The 16,685-nt window shown below is 55.9% G+C and overlaps 1 protein-coding gene across 1 annotated transcript; it reads right to left on the bottom strand.

The window, feature by feature from the left end:
• Positions 1-4,432: 4,432 nt before the first annotated feature.
• Positions 4,433-14,982, bottom strand: LOC140111713 (ADP-ribosylation factor GTPase-activating protein 3-like). The gene is given in 10 exon segments (XM_072132414.1): positions 4,433-5,477; positions 7,731-7,852; positions 8,149-8,239; positions 10,169-10,292; positions 14,167-14,296; positions 14,299-14,306; positions 14,504-14,559; positions 14,562-14,634; positions 14,793-14,809; positions 14,811-14,982. Coding segments are annotated over 10 exon segments (783 nt in total). The 5' UTR covers positions 14,955-14,982; the 3' UTR covers positions 4,433-5,459.
• Positions 14,983-16,685: the final 1,703 nt, after the last annotated feature.

Below are 16,685 nucleotides of genomic sequence, written 5' to 3'. Positions count from 1 at the left end.
TCTGTATGAGCAGTATGCAGGGAGCTCCCCCTAGTGGTGGCTGTATACAGTGTTATCATGGAGTCCTCTGTATGAGCAGTATGCTGGGAGCTCCCCCTAGTGGTGGCTGTATACAGTGTTATCATGGAGTCCTCTGTATGAGCAGTATGCAGGGAGCTCCCCCTAGTGGTGGCTGTATACAGTGTTATCATGGAGCCCTCTGTATGAGCAGTATGCAGGGAGCTCCCCCTAGTGGTGGCTGTATACAGTGTTATCATGGAGCCCTCTGTATGAGCAGTATGCAGGGAGCTCCCCCTAGTGGTGGCTGTATACAGTGTTATCATGGAGTCCTCTGTATGAGCAGTATACAGGGAGCTCCCCCTAGTGGTGGCTGTATACAGTGTTATCATGGAGTCCTCTGTATGAGCAGTATGTAGGGAGCTCCCCCTAGTGGTGGCTGTATACAGTGTTATCATGGAGCCCTCTGTATGAGCAGTATGCAGGGAGCTCCCCCTAGTGGTGGCTGTATACAGTGTTATCATGGAGTCCTCTGTATGAGCAGTATGCAGGGAGCTCCCCCTAGTGGTGGCTGTATACAGTGTTATCATGGAGCCCTCTGTATGAGCAGTATGCAGGGTGCTCCCCTAGTGGTGGCTGTATACAGTGTTATCATGGAGCCCTCTGTATGAGCAGTATGCAGGGAGCTCCCCCTAGTGGTGGCTGTATACAGTGTTATCATGGAGCCCTCTGTATGAGCAGTATACAGGGAGCTCCCCCTAGTGGTGGCTGTATACAGTGTTATCATGGAGCCCTCTGTATGAGCAGTACACAGGGAGCTCCCCCTAGTGGTGGCTGTATACAGTGTTATCATGGAGCCCTCTGTATGAGCAGTATGCAGGGAGCTCCCCCTAGTGGTGGCTGTATACAGTGTTATCATTGAGCCCTCTGTATGAGCAGTATGCAGGGAGCTCCCCCTAGTGGTGGCTGTATACAGTGTTATCATGGAGCCCTCTGTATGAGCAGTATGCAGGGAGCTCCCCCTAGTGGTGGCTGTATACAGTGTTATCAGGGAGCCCTCTGTATGAGCAGTATACAGGGAGCTCCCCCTAGTGGTGGCTGTATACAGTGTTATCATGGAGCCCTCTGTATGAGCAGTATGCAGGGAGCTCCCCCTAGTGGTGGCTGTATACAGTGTTATCATGGAGCCCTCTGTATGAGCAGTATGCAGGGAGCTCCCCCTAGTGGTGGCTGTATACAATGTTATCTTGGAGCCCTCTGTATGAGCAGTATGCAGGGAATTCCCCCTAGTGGTGGCTATATACAGTGTTATCATGGAGTCCTCTGTATGAGCAGTATGCAGGGAGCTCCCCCTAGTGGTGGCTGTATACAGTGTTATCATGGAGCCCTCTGTATGAGCAGTATGCAGGGAGCTCCCCCTAGTGGTGGCTGTATACAGTGTTATCATGGAGCCCTCTGTATGAGCAGTATGCAGGGAGCTCCCCCTAGTGGTGGCTGTATACAGTGTTATCATGGAGTCCTCTGTATGAGCAGTATGCAGGGAGCTCCCCCTAGTGGTGGCTGTATACAGTGTTATCATGGAGCCCTCTGTATGAGCAGTATGCAGGGAGCTCCCCCTAGTGGTGGCTGTATACAGTGTTATCATGGAGCCCTCTGTATGAGCAGTATGCAGGGAGCTCCCCCTAGTGGTGGCTGTATACAGTGTTATCATGGAGTCCTCTGTATGAGCAGTATGCAGGGAGCTCCCCCTAGTGGTGGCTGTATACAATGTTATCATGGATTCCTCTGTATGAGCAGTATGCAGGGAGCTCCCCCTAGTGGTGGCTGTATACAGTGTTATCATGGAGCCCTCTGTATGAGCAGTATGCAGGGAGCTCCCCCTAGTGGTGGCTGTATACAGTGTTATCATGGAGTCCTCTGTATGAACAGTATGCAGGGAGCTCCCCCTAGTGGTGGCTGTATACAGTGTTATCATGGAGCCCTCTGTATGAGCAGTATGCAGGGAATTCCCCCTAGTGGTGGCTGTATACAGTGTTATCATGGAGCCCTCTGTATGAGCAGTATGCAGGGAATTCCCCCTAGTGGTGGCTGTATACAGTGTTATCATGGAGCCCTCTGTATGAGCAGTATGCAGGGTGCTCCCCTAGTGGTGGCTGTATACAGTGTTATCATGGAGCCCTCTGTATGAGCAGTATGCAGGGAGCTCCCCCTAGTGGTGGCTGTATACAGTGTTATCATGGAGTCCTCTGTATGAGCAGTATGCAGGGAGCTCCCCCTAGTGGTGGCTGTATACAGTGTTATCATGGAGCCCTCTGTATGAGCAGTATGCAGGGAGCTCCCCTAGTGGTGGCTGGGCAGGGAGTGTTATCATGGAGTCCTCTGTATGAGCAGTATGCAGAAAGCTCCCCCTAGTGGTGGCTGTATACAGTGTTATCATGCAGTCCTCTGTATGAGCAGTATGCAGGGAGCTCCCCCTAGTGGTGGCTGTATACAGTGTTATCATGGAGTCCTCTGTATGAGCAGTATGCAGGGAGCTCCCCCTAGTGGTGGCTGTATACAGTGTTATCATGGAGCCCTCTGTATGAGCAGTATGCAGGCAGCTCCCCCTAGTGGTGGCTGTATACAGTGTTATCATGGAGTCCTCTGTATGAGCAGTATGCAGGGAGCTCCCCCTAGTGGTGGCTGTATACAGTGTTATCATGGAGCCCTCTGTATGAGCAGTATGCAGGGAGCTCCCCCTAGTGGTGGCTGTATACAGTGTTATCATGGAGCCCTCTGTATGAGCAGTATGCAGGGGGCTCCCCCTAGTGGTGGCTGTATACAGTGTTATCATGGAGTCCTCTGTATGAGCAGTATGCAGGGAGCTCCCCCTAGTGGTGGCTGTATACAGTGTTATCATGGAGCCCTCTGTATGAGCAGTATGCAGGGAGCTCCCCCTAGAGGTGGCTGTATACAGTGTTATCATGGAGCCCTCTGTATGAGCAGTATGCAGGGAGCTCCCCCTAGTGGTGGCTGTATACAGTGTTATCATTGAGCCCTCTGTATGAGCAGTATGCAGGGAGCTCCCCCTAGTGGTGGCTGTATACAGTGTTATCATGGAGTCCTCTGTATGAGCAGTATGCAGGGAGCTCCCCCTAGTGGTGGCTGTATACAGTGTTATCATGGAGCCCTCTGTATGAGCAGTATGCAGGGAGCTCCCCCTAGTGGTGGCTGCAGATGATAATTAATTCAATGTAGAAACCATACAGTAACGGACTATATGGATGTTGGGGTGTAATATGTAGCCCCGCCCCCTTGTCTTGTTTGGATTCCTTATCATACGTGTGACATTCAGCCGCTAATGGAGGAGACACAAGCCTTAACCCTTTATAGCTGCCGCCGTATCAGAGGCGAGGCTGGAAAAATAACTCAGCATCTACAAGGAAGGAGCCGGATCTAACGAACAGAACACGAGAGCGACAGTGAGGACCGACACCCATCTATAGCGGTGGCATCAGCCTGCTGTGTAACAGGCTTAGATACACAGCTCAGCAGTCAGTATCACACAGGAGAGGATTAGATACACAGCTCAGGAGACAGTATCACACAGGATAGGATTAGATACACAGCTCAGCAGGCAGTATCACACAGGAGGATTAGATACACAGCTCAGCAGGCAGTATCACACAGGAGAGGATTAGATACACAGCTCAGCAGACAGTATCACACAGGATAGGATTAGATACACAGCTCAGCAGGCAGTATCACACAGGATAGGATTAGATACACAGCTCAGCAGGCAGTATCACACAGGATAGGATTAGATACACAGACCAGCAGGCAGTATCACACAGGATAGGATTAGATACACAGACCAGCAGGCAGTATCACACAGGATAGGATTAGATACACAGCTCAGCAGGCAGTATCACACAGGAGGATTAGATACACAGCTCAGCAGGCAGTATCACACAGGAGAGGATTAGATACACAGCTCAGCAGGCAGTATCACACAGGATATGATTAGATACACAGCTCAGCAGAGTGTATCACACAGGAGAGGATTAGATACACAGCTCAGCAGATAGTATCACACAGGATAGGATTAGATACACAGCTCAGCAGACAGTATCACACAGGAGAGGATTAGATACACAGCTCAGCAGGTAGTATCACACAGGATAGGATTAGATACACAGCTCAGCAGGTAGTATCACACAGGATAGGATTAGATACACAGCTCAGCAGGTAGTATCACACAGGAGAGGATTAGATGCACAGCTCAGCAGGCAGTATCACACAGGATAGGATTAGATATACAGCTCAGCAGGTAGTATCACACAGGAGAGGATTAGATACACAGCTCAGCAGGCAGTATCACACAGGATGGGATTAGATACACAGCTCAGCAGGCAGTATCACACAGGGCAGGCTTAGATACAGTCAGAAAGATATGTTGTTCCAATGTAAAGTTTATTGCAGGCCTCGAGTTTCGGACGAGACAAACGTACAAAAAGACAGAAATGCGGCCGGGGCCCCCGGGGTCATTGTGCTCTATACTCCAGTCCCGGACAAAGCTGCAGCGACCCTCTTATCGGCACGGCGTCCGCAGCCGCTGGGGTTGCTTTGAGTGCTGCTTTGGAGGCGACTGGAGTAGAACGTGTGATCCTAGTATAAAAGTCGCAAAGCTTCTACAAAAAAATGGCGGCCGACGTTACAAGAAAGGGGGGGGGGGGGGGATTTAACCCTTTGCCTCCCCCAGGATTGTCGCGCGCACACAGTGGTCCGGGCAGTATATATATACACGTATATACCTGAGCAGCTTTAAGCCTTTGGTCTGTGCGATCCCACTAATCCCCTATAACAAGCGCAAAAATAGTCATCGTATATACAGAACAATCCGCTAATCCGGAATCCCTCCCCGATAATCCGGCATCTCGCCAGGTCACGCCCCCGACCCAAGATCAGGGATTAAATCAGGGCCCTCTCTGTGATTTCCCAGGGACCACCACTAATCCTTATCAAATGAAAACCCTCCTGGGCGTGAACTATAGCTAGTCCCCGCCCCCGAGGAGCCTCCTATGATACAGACCAGACAGTATAATCCCTGCAATATCGAATCCCATCATTATGCAATTCCGATAACCCAGAAATCCCCAAATTAGTGTTTTTTATGCTTCCAATGCATATATATATAAAAAAAAAAAAAAATTTTTGTTTGAGAACTTCCATAGATCCTTCTACGTCTGTTCTGTCCAAAGTCCATAAGGGGCAGCGACACCTCAGAGTCACCGACATTATCATCAGAAGCAAAGCAGCACGAGACCTTCCCACAATGCACTGCTGCCAAATTATTAAAGGCACAATGGATCTGCAGGGGTTTCCCTTCCTCCGGGGCAGGGGCAGCGAGGGGTCAATGAATTCTTATTTCACTTTCTCCTCATAGGAAACGTTTCCAAATGTGACATCAACGCGGGGAAAGGTTATGATCCATAGCGATCCTGCAGCAAGAGGGAGAAGAGGAGTCACATAGTGTTCTCCACACTACAAGCAGAGCTGCACTCACTATTCTGCTGCTGGTGCAGTCACTGTGTACATACATGACATTACTTATCCTGTACTGAGCCTGAGTTACATCCTGTATTATACCCCAGAGCTGCACTCACTATTCTGCTGCTGGTGCAGTCACTGTGTACATACATGACATTACTTATCCTGTACTGATCCTGAGTTACATCCTGTATTATACCCCAGAGCTGCACTCACTATTCTGCTGCTGGTGCAGTCACTGTGTACATACATGACATTACTTATCCTGCACTGATCCTGAGTTACATCCTGTATTATACCCCAGAGCTGCACTCACTATTCTGCTGCTGGTGCAGTCACTGTGTACATACATGACATTACTTATCCTGTACTGATCCTGAGTTACATCCTGTATTATACCCCAGAGCTGTACTCACTATTCTGCTGCTGGTGCAGTCACTGTGTACATACATGACATTACTTATCCTGTACTGATCCTGAGTTACATCCTGTATTATACCCCAGAGCTGCACTCACTATTCTGCTGCTGGTGCAGTCACTGTGTACATACATGACATTACTTATCCTGTACTGATCCTGAGTTACATCCTGTATTATACCCCAGAGCTGCACTCACTATTCTGCTGCTGGTGCAGTCACTGTGTACATACATGACATTACTTATCCTGTACTGATCCTGAGTTACATCCTGTATTATACCCCAGAGCTGCACTCACTATTCTGCTGCTGGTGCAGTCACTGTGTACATACATGACATTACTTATCCTGTACTGATCCTGAGTTACATCCTGTATTATACCCCAGAGCTGCACTCACTATTCTGCTGCTGGTGCAGTCACTGTGTACATACATGACATTACTTATCCTGTACTGATCCTGAGTTACATCCTGTATTATACCCCAGAGCTGCACTCACTATTCTGCTGCTGGTGCAGTCACTGTGTACATACATGACATTACTTATCCTGTACTGATCCTGAGTTACATCCTGTATTATACCCCAGAGCTGCACTCACTATTCTGCTGCTGGTGCAGTCACTGTGTACATACAGGATGTAACTCAGGATCAGTACAGGATAAGTAATGTCATGTATGTACACAGTGACTGCACCAGCAGCAGAATAGTGAGTGCAGCTCTGGGGTATAATACAGGATGTAACTCAGGATCAGTACAGGATAAGTAATGTCATGTATGTACACAGTGACTGCACCAGCAGCAGAATAGTGAGTGCAGCTCTGGAGTATAATACAGGATGTAACTCAGGATCAGTACAGGATAAGTAATGTCATGTATGTACACAGTGACTGCACCAGCAGCAGAATAGTGAGTGCAGCTCTGGAGTATAATACAGGATGTAACTCAGGATCAGTACAGGATAAGTAATGTCATGTATGTACACAGTGACTGCACCAGCAGCAGAATAGTGAGTGCAGCTCTGGGGTATAATACAGGATGTAACTCAGGATCAGTACAGGATAAGTAATGTCATGTATGTACACAGTGACTGCACCAGCAGCAGAATAGTGAGTGCAGCTCTGGGGTATAATACAGGATGTAACTCAGGATCAGTACAGGATAAGTAATGTCATGTATGTACACAGTGACTGCACCAGCAGCAGAATAGTGAGTGCAGCTCTGGAGTATAATACAGGATGTAACTCAGGATCAGTACAGGATAAGTAATGTCATGTATGTACACAGTGACTGCACCAGCAGCAGAATAGTGAGTGCAGCTCTGGAGTATAATACAGGATGTAACTCAGGATCAGTACAGGATAAGTAATGTCATGTATGTACACAGTGACTGCACCAGCAGCAGAATAGTGAGTGCAGCTCTGGAGTATAATACAGGATGTAACTCAGGATCAGTACAGGATAAGTAATGTCATGTATGTACACAGTGACTGCACCAGCAGCAGAATAGTGAGTGCAGCTCTGGGGTATAATACAGGATGTAACTCAGGATCAGTACAGGATAAGTAATGTCATGTATGTACACAGTGACTGCACCAGCAGCAGAATAGTGAGTGCAGCTCTGGGGTATAATACAGGATGTAACTCAGGATCAGTACAGGATAAGTAATGTCATGTATTATACCCCAGAGCTGCACTCACTATTCTGCTGCTGGTGCAGTCACTGTGTACATACATGAGATGGACATATAACTACTACAACTCCCAGCAGTGGTTAGAGCGCACAGACCTGTATAGTAGTCATGACCCCATTGGCCAGCACAGAGAGTCTCCCCGCTACGGACTTCACCCCCTGCTTGAAGTTGGCCATGTCGGGGGCTGATGGAAGGACGTTGGACAGGTTGTAATTTGCTGTAAAACAAACATGGAATAAGCCAATGGGAAAAATAATGTGCAAGTCCAGCACAGCGCCCCCTCCTTACTGTGTGCAGGCAGTGCAGCATACACATACAGGATGTGTGCCTGCAGCCACCAGTAGAGGGAGCTCTGGGAGTTACTGCACCAAATACCAGATGTGTATGCAGTGAGCTCCCCCTGGTGGTGGCAGCAGGATGACAGAAGCTTGTACACACGGTGCAGTAATATCTACATCCTGCGTCATGATACTCCAGTCCCTTTATTTGGGGTCTTCTCTAGATGTCAGATACCTGAAGACTGTTTCTTCTGCTCATCAAACAGGTCGGCGGAGCTGATGGACGCACTTCCGGACATTCTCTCCAGCCGGGATCTCGCTTCATACTGCGGGATACAAGGACACAGGAGATCAGAGACTGCATGTGCCCCCACCAGCACCAGGGGGAGCTCAGTGCATACTGCATGTGCCCCCACCACCACCAGGGGGAGCTCATTGCATACTGTATATACCCCAGCACCACCAGGGGGAGCTCAGTGCATACTGTATGTTCCCCCATCCACCTCCAGGGGGAGCTCAGTGCATACTGCATGTGCCCCCACCACCATCAGGCGGAGCTCAGTGCATACTGCATGTGCCCCCATCACCACCAGTGGGAGCTCAGTGCATACTGTATGTGCCCCCACCACCACCAGGGGGAGCTCAGTGCATACTGCATGTGCCCCCACCACCACCAGGGGGAGCTCAGTGCATACTATATGTGCCCCCACCACCACCAGGGGGAGCTCAGTGCATACTGTATGTTCCCCCATCCACCACCAGGGGGAGCTCAGTGCATACTGTATGTGCCCCCACCACCACTAGGGGGAGCTCAGTGCATACTGTATGTTCCCCCATCCACCACCAGGGGGAGCTCAGTGCATACTGTATATACCCCAGCACCACCAGGGGGAGCTCAGTGCATACTGTATATACCCCAGCACCACCAGGGGGAGCTCAGTGCATACTGTATATACCCCAGCACCACCAGGGGAGCTCAGTGCATACTGTATATACCCCAGCACCACCAGGGGGAGCTCAGTGCATACTGTATATACCCCAGCACCACCAGGGGGAGCTCAGTGCATACTGTATATACCCCAGCACCACCAGGGGGAGCTCAGTGCATACTGTATATACCCCAGCACCACCAGGGGGAGCTCAGTGCATACTGTATATACCCCAGCACCACCAGGGGGAGCTCAGTGCATACTGCATGTGCCCCCACCACCACCAGGGGGAGCTCAGTGCATACTGCATGTGCCCCCACCACCACCAGGGGGAGCTCAGTGCATACTGCATGTGCCCCCACCACCACCAGGGGAGCTCAGTGCATACTGTATGTGCCCCACCACCACCAGGGGGAGCTCAGTGCATACTGTATGTGCCCCCACCACCACCAGGGGGAGCTCAGTGCATACTGTATGTGCCCCCACCACCACCAGGGGGAGCTCAGTGCATACTGTATGTGCCCCCACCACCACTAGGGGGAGCTCAGTGCATACTATATGTGCCCCCACCACCACCAGGGGGAGCTCAGTGCATACTGTATGTGCCCCCACCACCACCAGGGGGAGCCCAGTGCATACTGTGCCATCAGTATACAGAGTGCTCCCTCTAGTGGTGACGTCAGGGAGACACGAGGTCAGCATGTAAGCCAGTGCAGAGGGTTTGGAGCTTTGCATCAGGAAACTTCAGAGCTAATTAGCTTTACAGACATATCAAGGACTGAGCTCGGCCTAAAGTGATGGAAATGTTAACAATCCCAGATGACGGATTCTCCGAGGTGTGAAGGAGCCGGATGTGTACTCAGCTGCTGTGTGCTGGCACCGGCTCCATGGATACCCCGGAGGAGGACTGCACCCCCGCATCACCCAGCATACTCAGCGTAACGGCCATTTAAAGGGAACCCAGCAGCAGCCAGTGCCAGGTAATGTCCCTGGAGAGATGTGTAGTCAGACCTCTGTGTGTGTGGCTGGACTGTGATATACGGATTCATATTCCGTACTGGGGAATATGGGGGCTGTCCTCACCCTGCTGTGCTCTGGGCTCCTTGCAGTGAACTGCTCCTCTCTTGATGCTCTGAGGAAAAGCTGTAGGAAGCTTCTGGTGGAAAACTATAGCCGTCACTCAGAGTAGAGGGGGGAGACTGTGGGGCAGGTCCGTGCACAGAGCACAGCAGTGTGAGGACAGGCACATACAGGGCAGAGGTCATGCACTCGTCCTGTATTAACCCCTCACCCACTGACCTTACACCCCAGGGTCGGGATACTCACGTCTGCGCTGTCTTGTTTTCCGAAATACATGTCTGAGGAAATGGCTTTTGCGTTTCCGAATTTTTTCTGTGCATCGTCGGTCACGGGGCCGGGGTCCACATCCGGCTTACGGCGCGTGGCTGGTCTGAAAAGAGGAGGGACAAGTTCTTTAAGGCGCAGCGCGAACTTATCCACTGGTCACACCCAGAGCTGCACTCATAGTTCTGCCGGCCGCTCGGGAGCACGTGCACAACAAGACAGACAAACGAGTGCAGCGCACGCTGGGAGTGACACGGCGGCCGCAGCGCACGCTGGGAGTGACACGGCGGCCGCAGCGCACGCTGGGAGTGACACGGCGGCCGCAGCGCACGCTGGGAGTGACACGGCGGCCGCAGCGCACGCTGGGAGTGACACGGCGGCCGCAGCGCACGCTGGGAGTGACACGGCGGCCGCAGCGCACGCTGGGAGTGACACGGCGGCCGCAGCGCACGCTGGGAGTGACACGGCGGCCGCAGCGCACGCTGGGAGTGACACGGCGGCCGCAGCGCACGCTGGGAGTGACACGGCGGCCGCAGCGCACGCTGGGAGTGACACGGCGGCCGCAGCGCACGCTGGGAGTGACACGGCGGCCGCAGCGCACGCTGGGAGTGACACGGCGGCCGCAGCGCACGCTGGGAGTGACACGGCGGCCGCAGCGCACGCTGGGAGTGACACGGCGGCCGCAGCGCACGCTGGGAGTGACACGGCGGCCGCAGCGCACGCTGGGAGTGACACGGCGGCCGCAGCGCACGCTGGGAGTGACACGGCGGCCGCAGCGCACGCTGGGAGTGACACGGCGGCCGCAGCGCACGCTGGGAGTGACACGGCGGCCGCAGCGCACGCTGGGAGTGACACGGCGGCCGCAGCGCACGCTGGGAGTGACACGGCGGCCGCAGCGCACGCTGGGAGTGACACGGCGGCCGCAGCGCACGCTGGGAGTGACACGGCGGCCGCAGCGCACGCTGGGAGTGACACGGCGGCCGCAGCGCACGCTGGGAGTGACACGGCGGCCGCAGCGCACGCTGGGAGTGACACGGCGGCCGCAGCGCACGCTGGGAGTGACACGGCGGCCGCAGCGCACGCTGGGAGTGACACGGCGGCCGCAGCGCACGCTGGGAGTGACACGGCGGCCGCAGCGCACGCTGGGAGTGACACGGCGGCCGCAGCGCACGCTGGGAGTGACACGGCGGCCGCAGCGCACGCTGGGAGTGACACGGCGGCCGCAGCGCACGCTGGGAGTGACACGGCGGCCGCAGCGCACGCTGGGAGTGACACGGCGGCCGCAGCGCACGCTGGGAGTGACACGGCGGCCGCAGCGCACGCTGGGAGTGACACGGCGGCCGCAGCGCACGCTGGGAGTGACACGGCGGCCGCAGCGCACGCTGGGAGTGACACGGCGGCCGCAGCGCACGCTGGGAGTGACACGGCGGCCGCAGCGCACGCTGGGAGTGACACGGCGGCCGCAGCGCACGCTGGGAGTGACACGGCGGCCGCAGCGCACGCTGGGAGTGACACGGCGGCCGCAGCGCACGCTGGGAGTGACACGGCGGCCGCAGCGCACGCTGGGAGTGACACGGCGGCCGCAGCGCACGCTGGGAGGACACGGCGGCCGCAGCGCACGCTGGGAGTGACACGGCGGCCGCAGCGCACGCTGGGAGTGACACGGCGGCCGCAGCGCACGCTGGGAGTGACACGGCGGCCGCAGCGCACGCTGGGAGTGACACGGCGGCCGCAGCGCACGCTGGGAGTGACACGGCGGCCGCAGCGCACGCTGGGAGTGACACGGCGGCCGCAGCGCACGCTGGGAGTGACACGGCGGCCGCAGCGCACGCTGGGAGTGACACGGCGGCCGCAGCGCACGCTGGGAGTGACACGGCGGCCGCAGCGCACGCTGGGAGTGACACGGCGGCCGCAGCGCACGCTGGGAGTGACACGGCGGCCGCAGCGCACGCTGGGAGTGACACGGCGGCCGCAGCGCACGCTGGGAGTGACACGGCGGCCGCAGCGCACGCTGGGAGTGACACGGCGGCCGCAGCGCACGCTGGGAGTGACACGGCGGCCGCAGCGCACGCTGGGAGTGACACGGCGGCCGCAGCGCACGCTGGGAGTGACACGGCGGCCGCAGCGCACGCTGGGAGTGACACGGCGGCCGCAGCGCACGCTGGGAGTGACACGGCGGCCGCAGCGCACGCTGGGAGTGACACGGCGGCCGCAGCGCACGCTGGGAGTGACACGGCGGCCGCAGCGCACGCTGGGAGTGACACGGCGGCCGCAGCGCACGCTGGGAGTGACACGGCGGCCGCAGCGCACGCTGGGAGTGACACGGCGGCCGCAGCGCACGCTGGGAGTGACACGGCGGCCGCAGCGCACGCTGGGAGTGACACGGCGGCCGCAGCGCACGCTGGGAGTGACACGGCGGCCGCAGCGCCGCTGGGAGTGACACGGCGGCCGCAGCGCACGCTGGGAGTGACACGGCGGCCGCAGCGCACGCTGGGAGTGACACGGCGGCCGCAGCGCACGCTGGGAGTGACACGGCGGCCGCAGCGCACGCTGGGAGTGACACGGCGGCCGCAGCGCACGCTGGGAGTGACACGGCGGCCGCAGCGCACCGCTGGGAGTGACACGGCGGCCGCAGCGCACGCTGGGAGTGACACGGCGGCCGCAGCGCACGCTGGGAGTGACACGGCGGCCGCAGCGCACGCTGGGAGTGACACGGCGGCCGCAGCGCACGCTGGGAGTGACACGGCGGCCGCAGCGCACGCTGGGAGTGACACGGCGGCCGCAGCGCACGCTGGGAGTGACACGGCGGCCGCAGCGCACGCTGGGAGTGACACGGCGGCCGCAGCGCACGCTGGGAGTGACACGGCGGCCGCAGCGCACGCTGGGAGTGACACGGCGGCCGCAGCGCACGCTGGGAGTGACACGGCGGCCGCAGCGCACGCTGGGAGTGACACGGCGGCCGCAGCGCACGCTGGGAGTGACACGGCGGCCGCAGCGCACGCTGGGAGTGACACGGCGGCCGCAGCGCACGCTGGGAGTGACACGGCGGCCGCAGCGCACGCTGGGAGTGACACGGCGGCCGCAGCGCACGCTGGGAGTGACACGGCGGCCGCAGCGCACGCTGGGAGTGACACGGCGGCCGCAGCGCACGCTGGGAGTGACACGGCGGCCGCAGCGCACGCTGGGAGTGACACGGCGGCCGCAGCGCACGCTGGGAGTGACACGGCGGCCGCAGCGCACGCTGGGAGTGACACGGCGGCCGCAGCGCACGCTGGGAGTGACACGGCGGCCGCAGCGCACGCTGGGAGTGACACGGCGGCCGCAGCGCACGCTGGGAGTGACACGGCGGCCGCAGCGCACGCTGGGAGTGACACGGCGGCCGCAGCGCACGCTGGGAGTGACACGGCGGCCGCAGCGCACGCTGGGAGTGACACGGCGGCCGCAGCGCACGCTGGGAGTGACACGGCGGCCGCAGCGCACGCTGGGAGTGACACGGCGGCCGCAGCGCACGCTGGGAGTGACACGGCGGCCGCAGCGCACGCTGGGAGTGACACGGCGCCGCAGCGCACGCTGGGAGTGACACGGCAGCCGCAGCGCACGCTGGGAGTGACACGGCAGCCGCAGCGCACGCTGGGAGTGACACGGCAGCCGCAGCGCACGCTGGGAGTGACACGGCAGCCGCAGCGCACGCTGGGAGTGACACGGCAGCCGCAGCGCACGCTGGGAGTGACACGGCAGCCGCAGCGCACGCTGGGAGTGACACGGCAGCCGCAGCCCTGGAGTGACACGGCAGCCGCAGCGCACGCTGGGACACGGCAGCCGCAGCGCACGCTGGGAGTGACACGGCAGCCGCAGCGCACGCTGGGAGTGACACGGCAGCCGCAGCGCACGCTGGGAGTGACACGGCAGCCGCAGCGCACGCTGGGAGTGACACGGCAGCCGCAGCGCACGCTGGGAGTAACACGCCGCCCCCCTCATACCGGTCATCGTAGCCGCCGCTCTTGGAGCTCAGTTTGGTGTCGTAGTCGCTGCCGACGGTTTCCTTCTTCCAGAAATCGTCAGATCTCTCATCCCAACTCAGGAAGGAGGAGCTGACCGGCTCCGGGGGTCCTCGCGGTATCTGAGGGGTAGATGGAGGATGAGGAGAGTCATAAACACAGAGACTGATGCTACAGACCCCCAGCCCAGACGCCATCAGATGCTACAGACCCCCAGAACCGGACGCCATCAGATGCTACAGACCCCTCCCCCCAGACCGGACGCCATCAGATGCTACAGACCCTGCCCTGATGACACCAGACAAGTGATGGTCCTCACCGGGAGCGGGAGCTGCTGAAGAAGAAGTCGTCCTGCTCCTCCTCAGGGTAGATCTTCTCTTGGGTTTGCTGCCCCGGGGGGCTTCCTGCTCGATGGTCTGCATCTCCGAGAGGACTGAATGTGAGATCCCACTGCAGGGAGAGAGGGGACACAGGTCACTGAGGAGAGCGCCCCCTAGTGATATCCCCTGCAACATCAGAGGTCACACAGGGAGGAGCAACTAATGGCTCCGCCCAGATACATAGAGTGACCCCTGCTGGAGGAGCAGTCACACAAATATTCCTCTTACCTCCGATTACCGAACCCCCATCCCCAACCGCTCTGCCTCAGCCTTCTTCTTCGCAGGAAGATTCTTCATCTTCTCCTCATCTTTCTGCTTCTGAATTTCCAGATCCTTGTAAGCCAAACGTAAGGAGGAGACCCTGCACCGAGAGGAGGGGGATAGCATCATACCCCAGAGCTGCACTCGCTATTCTGCTCTGTACATACATGACATTAATACAGGATGTAACTCAGGATCAGTACAGGATAAGTAATGTCATGTATGTACAGTGACTGCACCAGCAGCAGAATAGTGAGTGCAGCTCTGGGGTATAATACAGGATGTAACTCAGGATCAGTACAGGATAAGTAATGTCATGTATGTACACAGTTACTGCACCAGCAGCAGAATAGTGAGTGCAGCTCTGGAGTTTAATACAGGATGTAACTCAGGATCAGTACAGGATAAGTAAACTCCAGAGCTGCACTCACTATTCTGCTGCTGGTGCAGTCACTGTGTACATACATGACATTACTTATCCTGTACTGATCCTGAGTTACATCCTGTATTAAACTCCAGAGCTGCACTCACTATTCTGCTGCTGGTGCAGTAACTGTGTACATACATGACATTACTTATCCTGTACTGATCCTGAGTTACATCCTGTATTATACTCCAGAGCTGCACTCACTATTCTGCTGCTGGTGCAGTCACTGTGTACATACATGACATTACTTATCCTGTACTGATCCTGAGTTACATCCTGTATTATACCCCAGAGCTGCACTCACTATTCTGCTGCTGGTGCAGTCACTGTGTACATACATGACATTACTTATCCTGTACTGATCCTGAGTTACATCCTGTATTATACTCCAGAGCTGCACTCACTATTCTGCTGCTGGTGCAGTCACTGTGTACATACATGACATTACTTATCCTGTACTGATCCTGAGTTACATCCTGTATTATACCCCAGAGCTGCACTCACTATTCTGCTGCTGGTGCAGTCACTGTGTACATACATGACATTACTTATCCTGTACTGATCCTGAGTTACATCCTGTATTATACCCCAGAGCTGCACTCACTATTCTGCTGCTGGTGCAGTCACTGTGTACATACATGACATTACTTATCCTGTACTGATCCTGAGTTACATCCTGTATTATACCCCAGAGCTGCACTCACTATTCTGCTGCTGGTGCAGTCACTGTGTACATACATGACATTACTTATCCTGTACTGATCCTGAGTTACATCCTGTATTATACCCCAGAGCTGCACTCACTATTCTGCTGCTGGTGCAGTCACTGTGTACATACATGACATTACTTATCCTGTACTGATCCTGAGTTACATCCTGTATTATACCCCAGAGCTGCACTCACTATTCTGCTGCTGGTGCAGTCACTGTGTACATACATGACATTACTTATCCTGTACTGATCCTGAGTTACATCCATGTATTATACCCCAGAGCTGCTCTCACTATTCTGCTGCTGGTGCAGTCACTGTGTACATACATGACATTACTTATCCTGTACTGATCCTGAGTTACATCCTGTATTATACCCCAGAGCTGCTCTCACTATTCTGCTGCTGGTGCAGTCACTGTGTACATACATGACATTACTTATCCTGTACTGATCCTGAGTTACATCCTGTATTATACTCCAGAGCTGCACTCACTATTCTGCTGCTGGTGCAGTCACTGTGTACATACATGACATTACTTATCCTGTACTGATCCTGAGTTACATCCTGTATTATACCCCAGAGCTGCTCTCACTATTCTGCTGCTGGTGCAGTCACTGTGTACATACATGACATTACTTATCCTGTACTGATCCTGAGTTACATCCTGTATTATACTCCAGAGCTGCACTCACTATTCTGCTGCTGGTGCAGTCACTGTGT

The sequence above is a fragment of the Engystomops pustulosus genome, unplaced genomic scaffold (genome assembly GCF_040894005.1).
Source record: "Engystomops pustulosus unplaced genomic scaffold, aEngPut4.maternal MAT_SCAFFOLD_563, whole genome shotgun sequence".
Classification (NCBI taxonomy): Eukaryota; Metazoa; Chordata; class Amphibia; order Anura; family Leptodactylidae; genus Engystomops; species Engystomops pustulosus.
The sequence above is the reverse complement of the archived record's forward strand: the minus strand, read 5'-3'. Positions and strand labels throughout refer to the sequence as shown.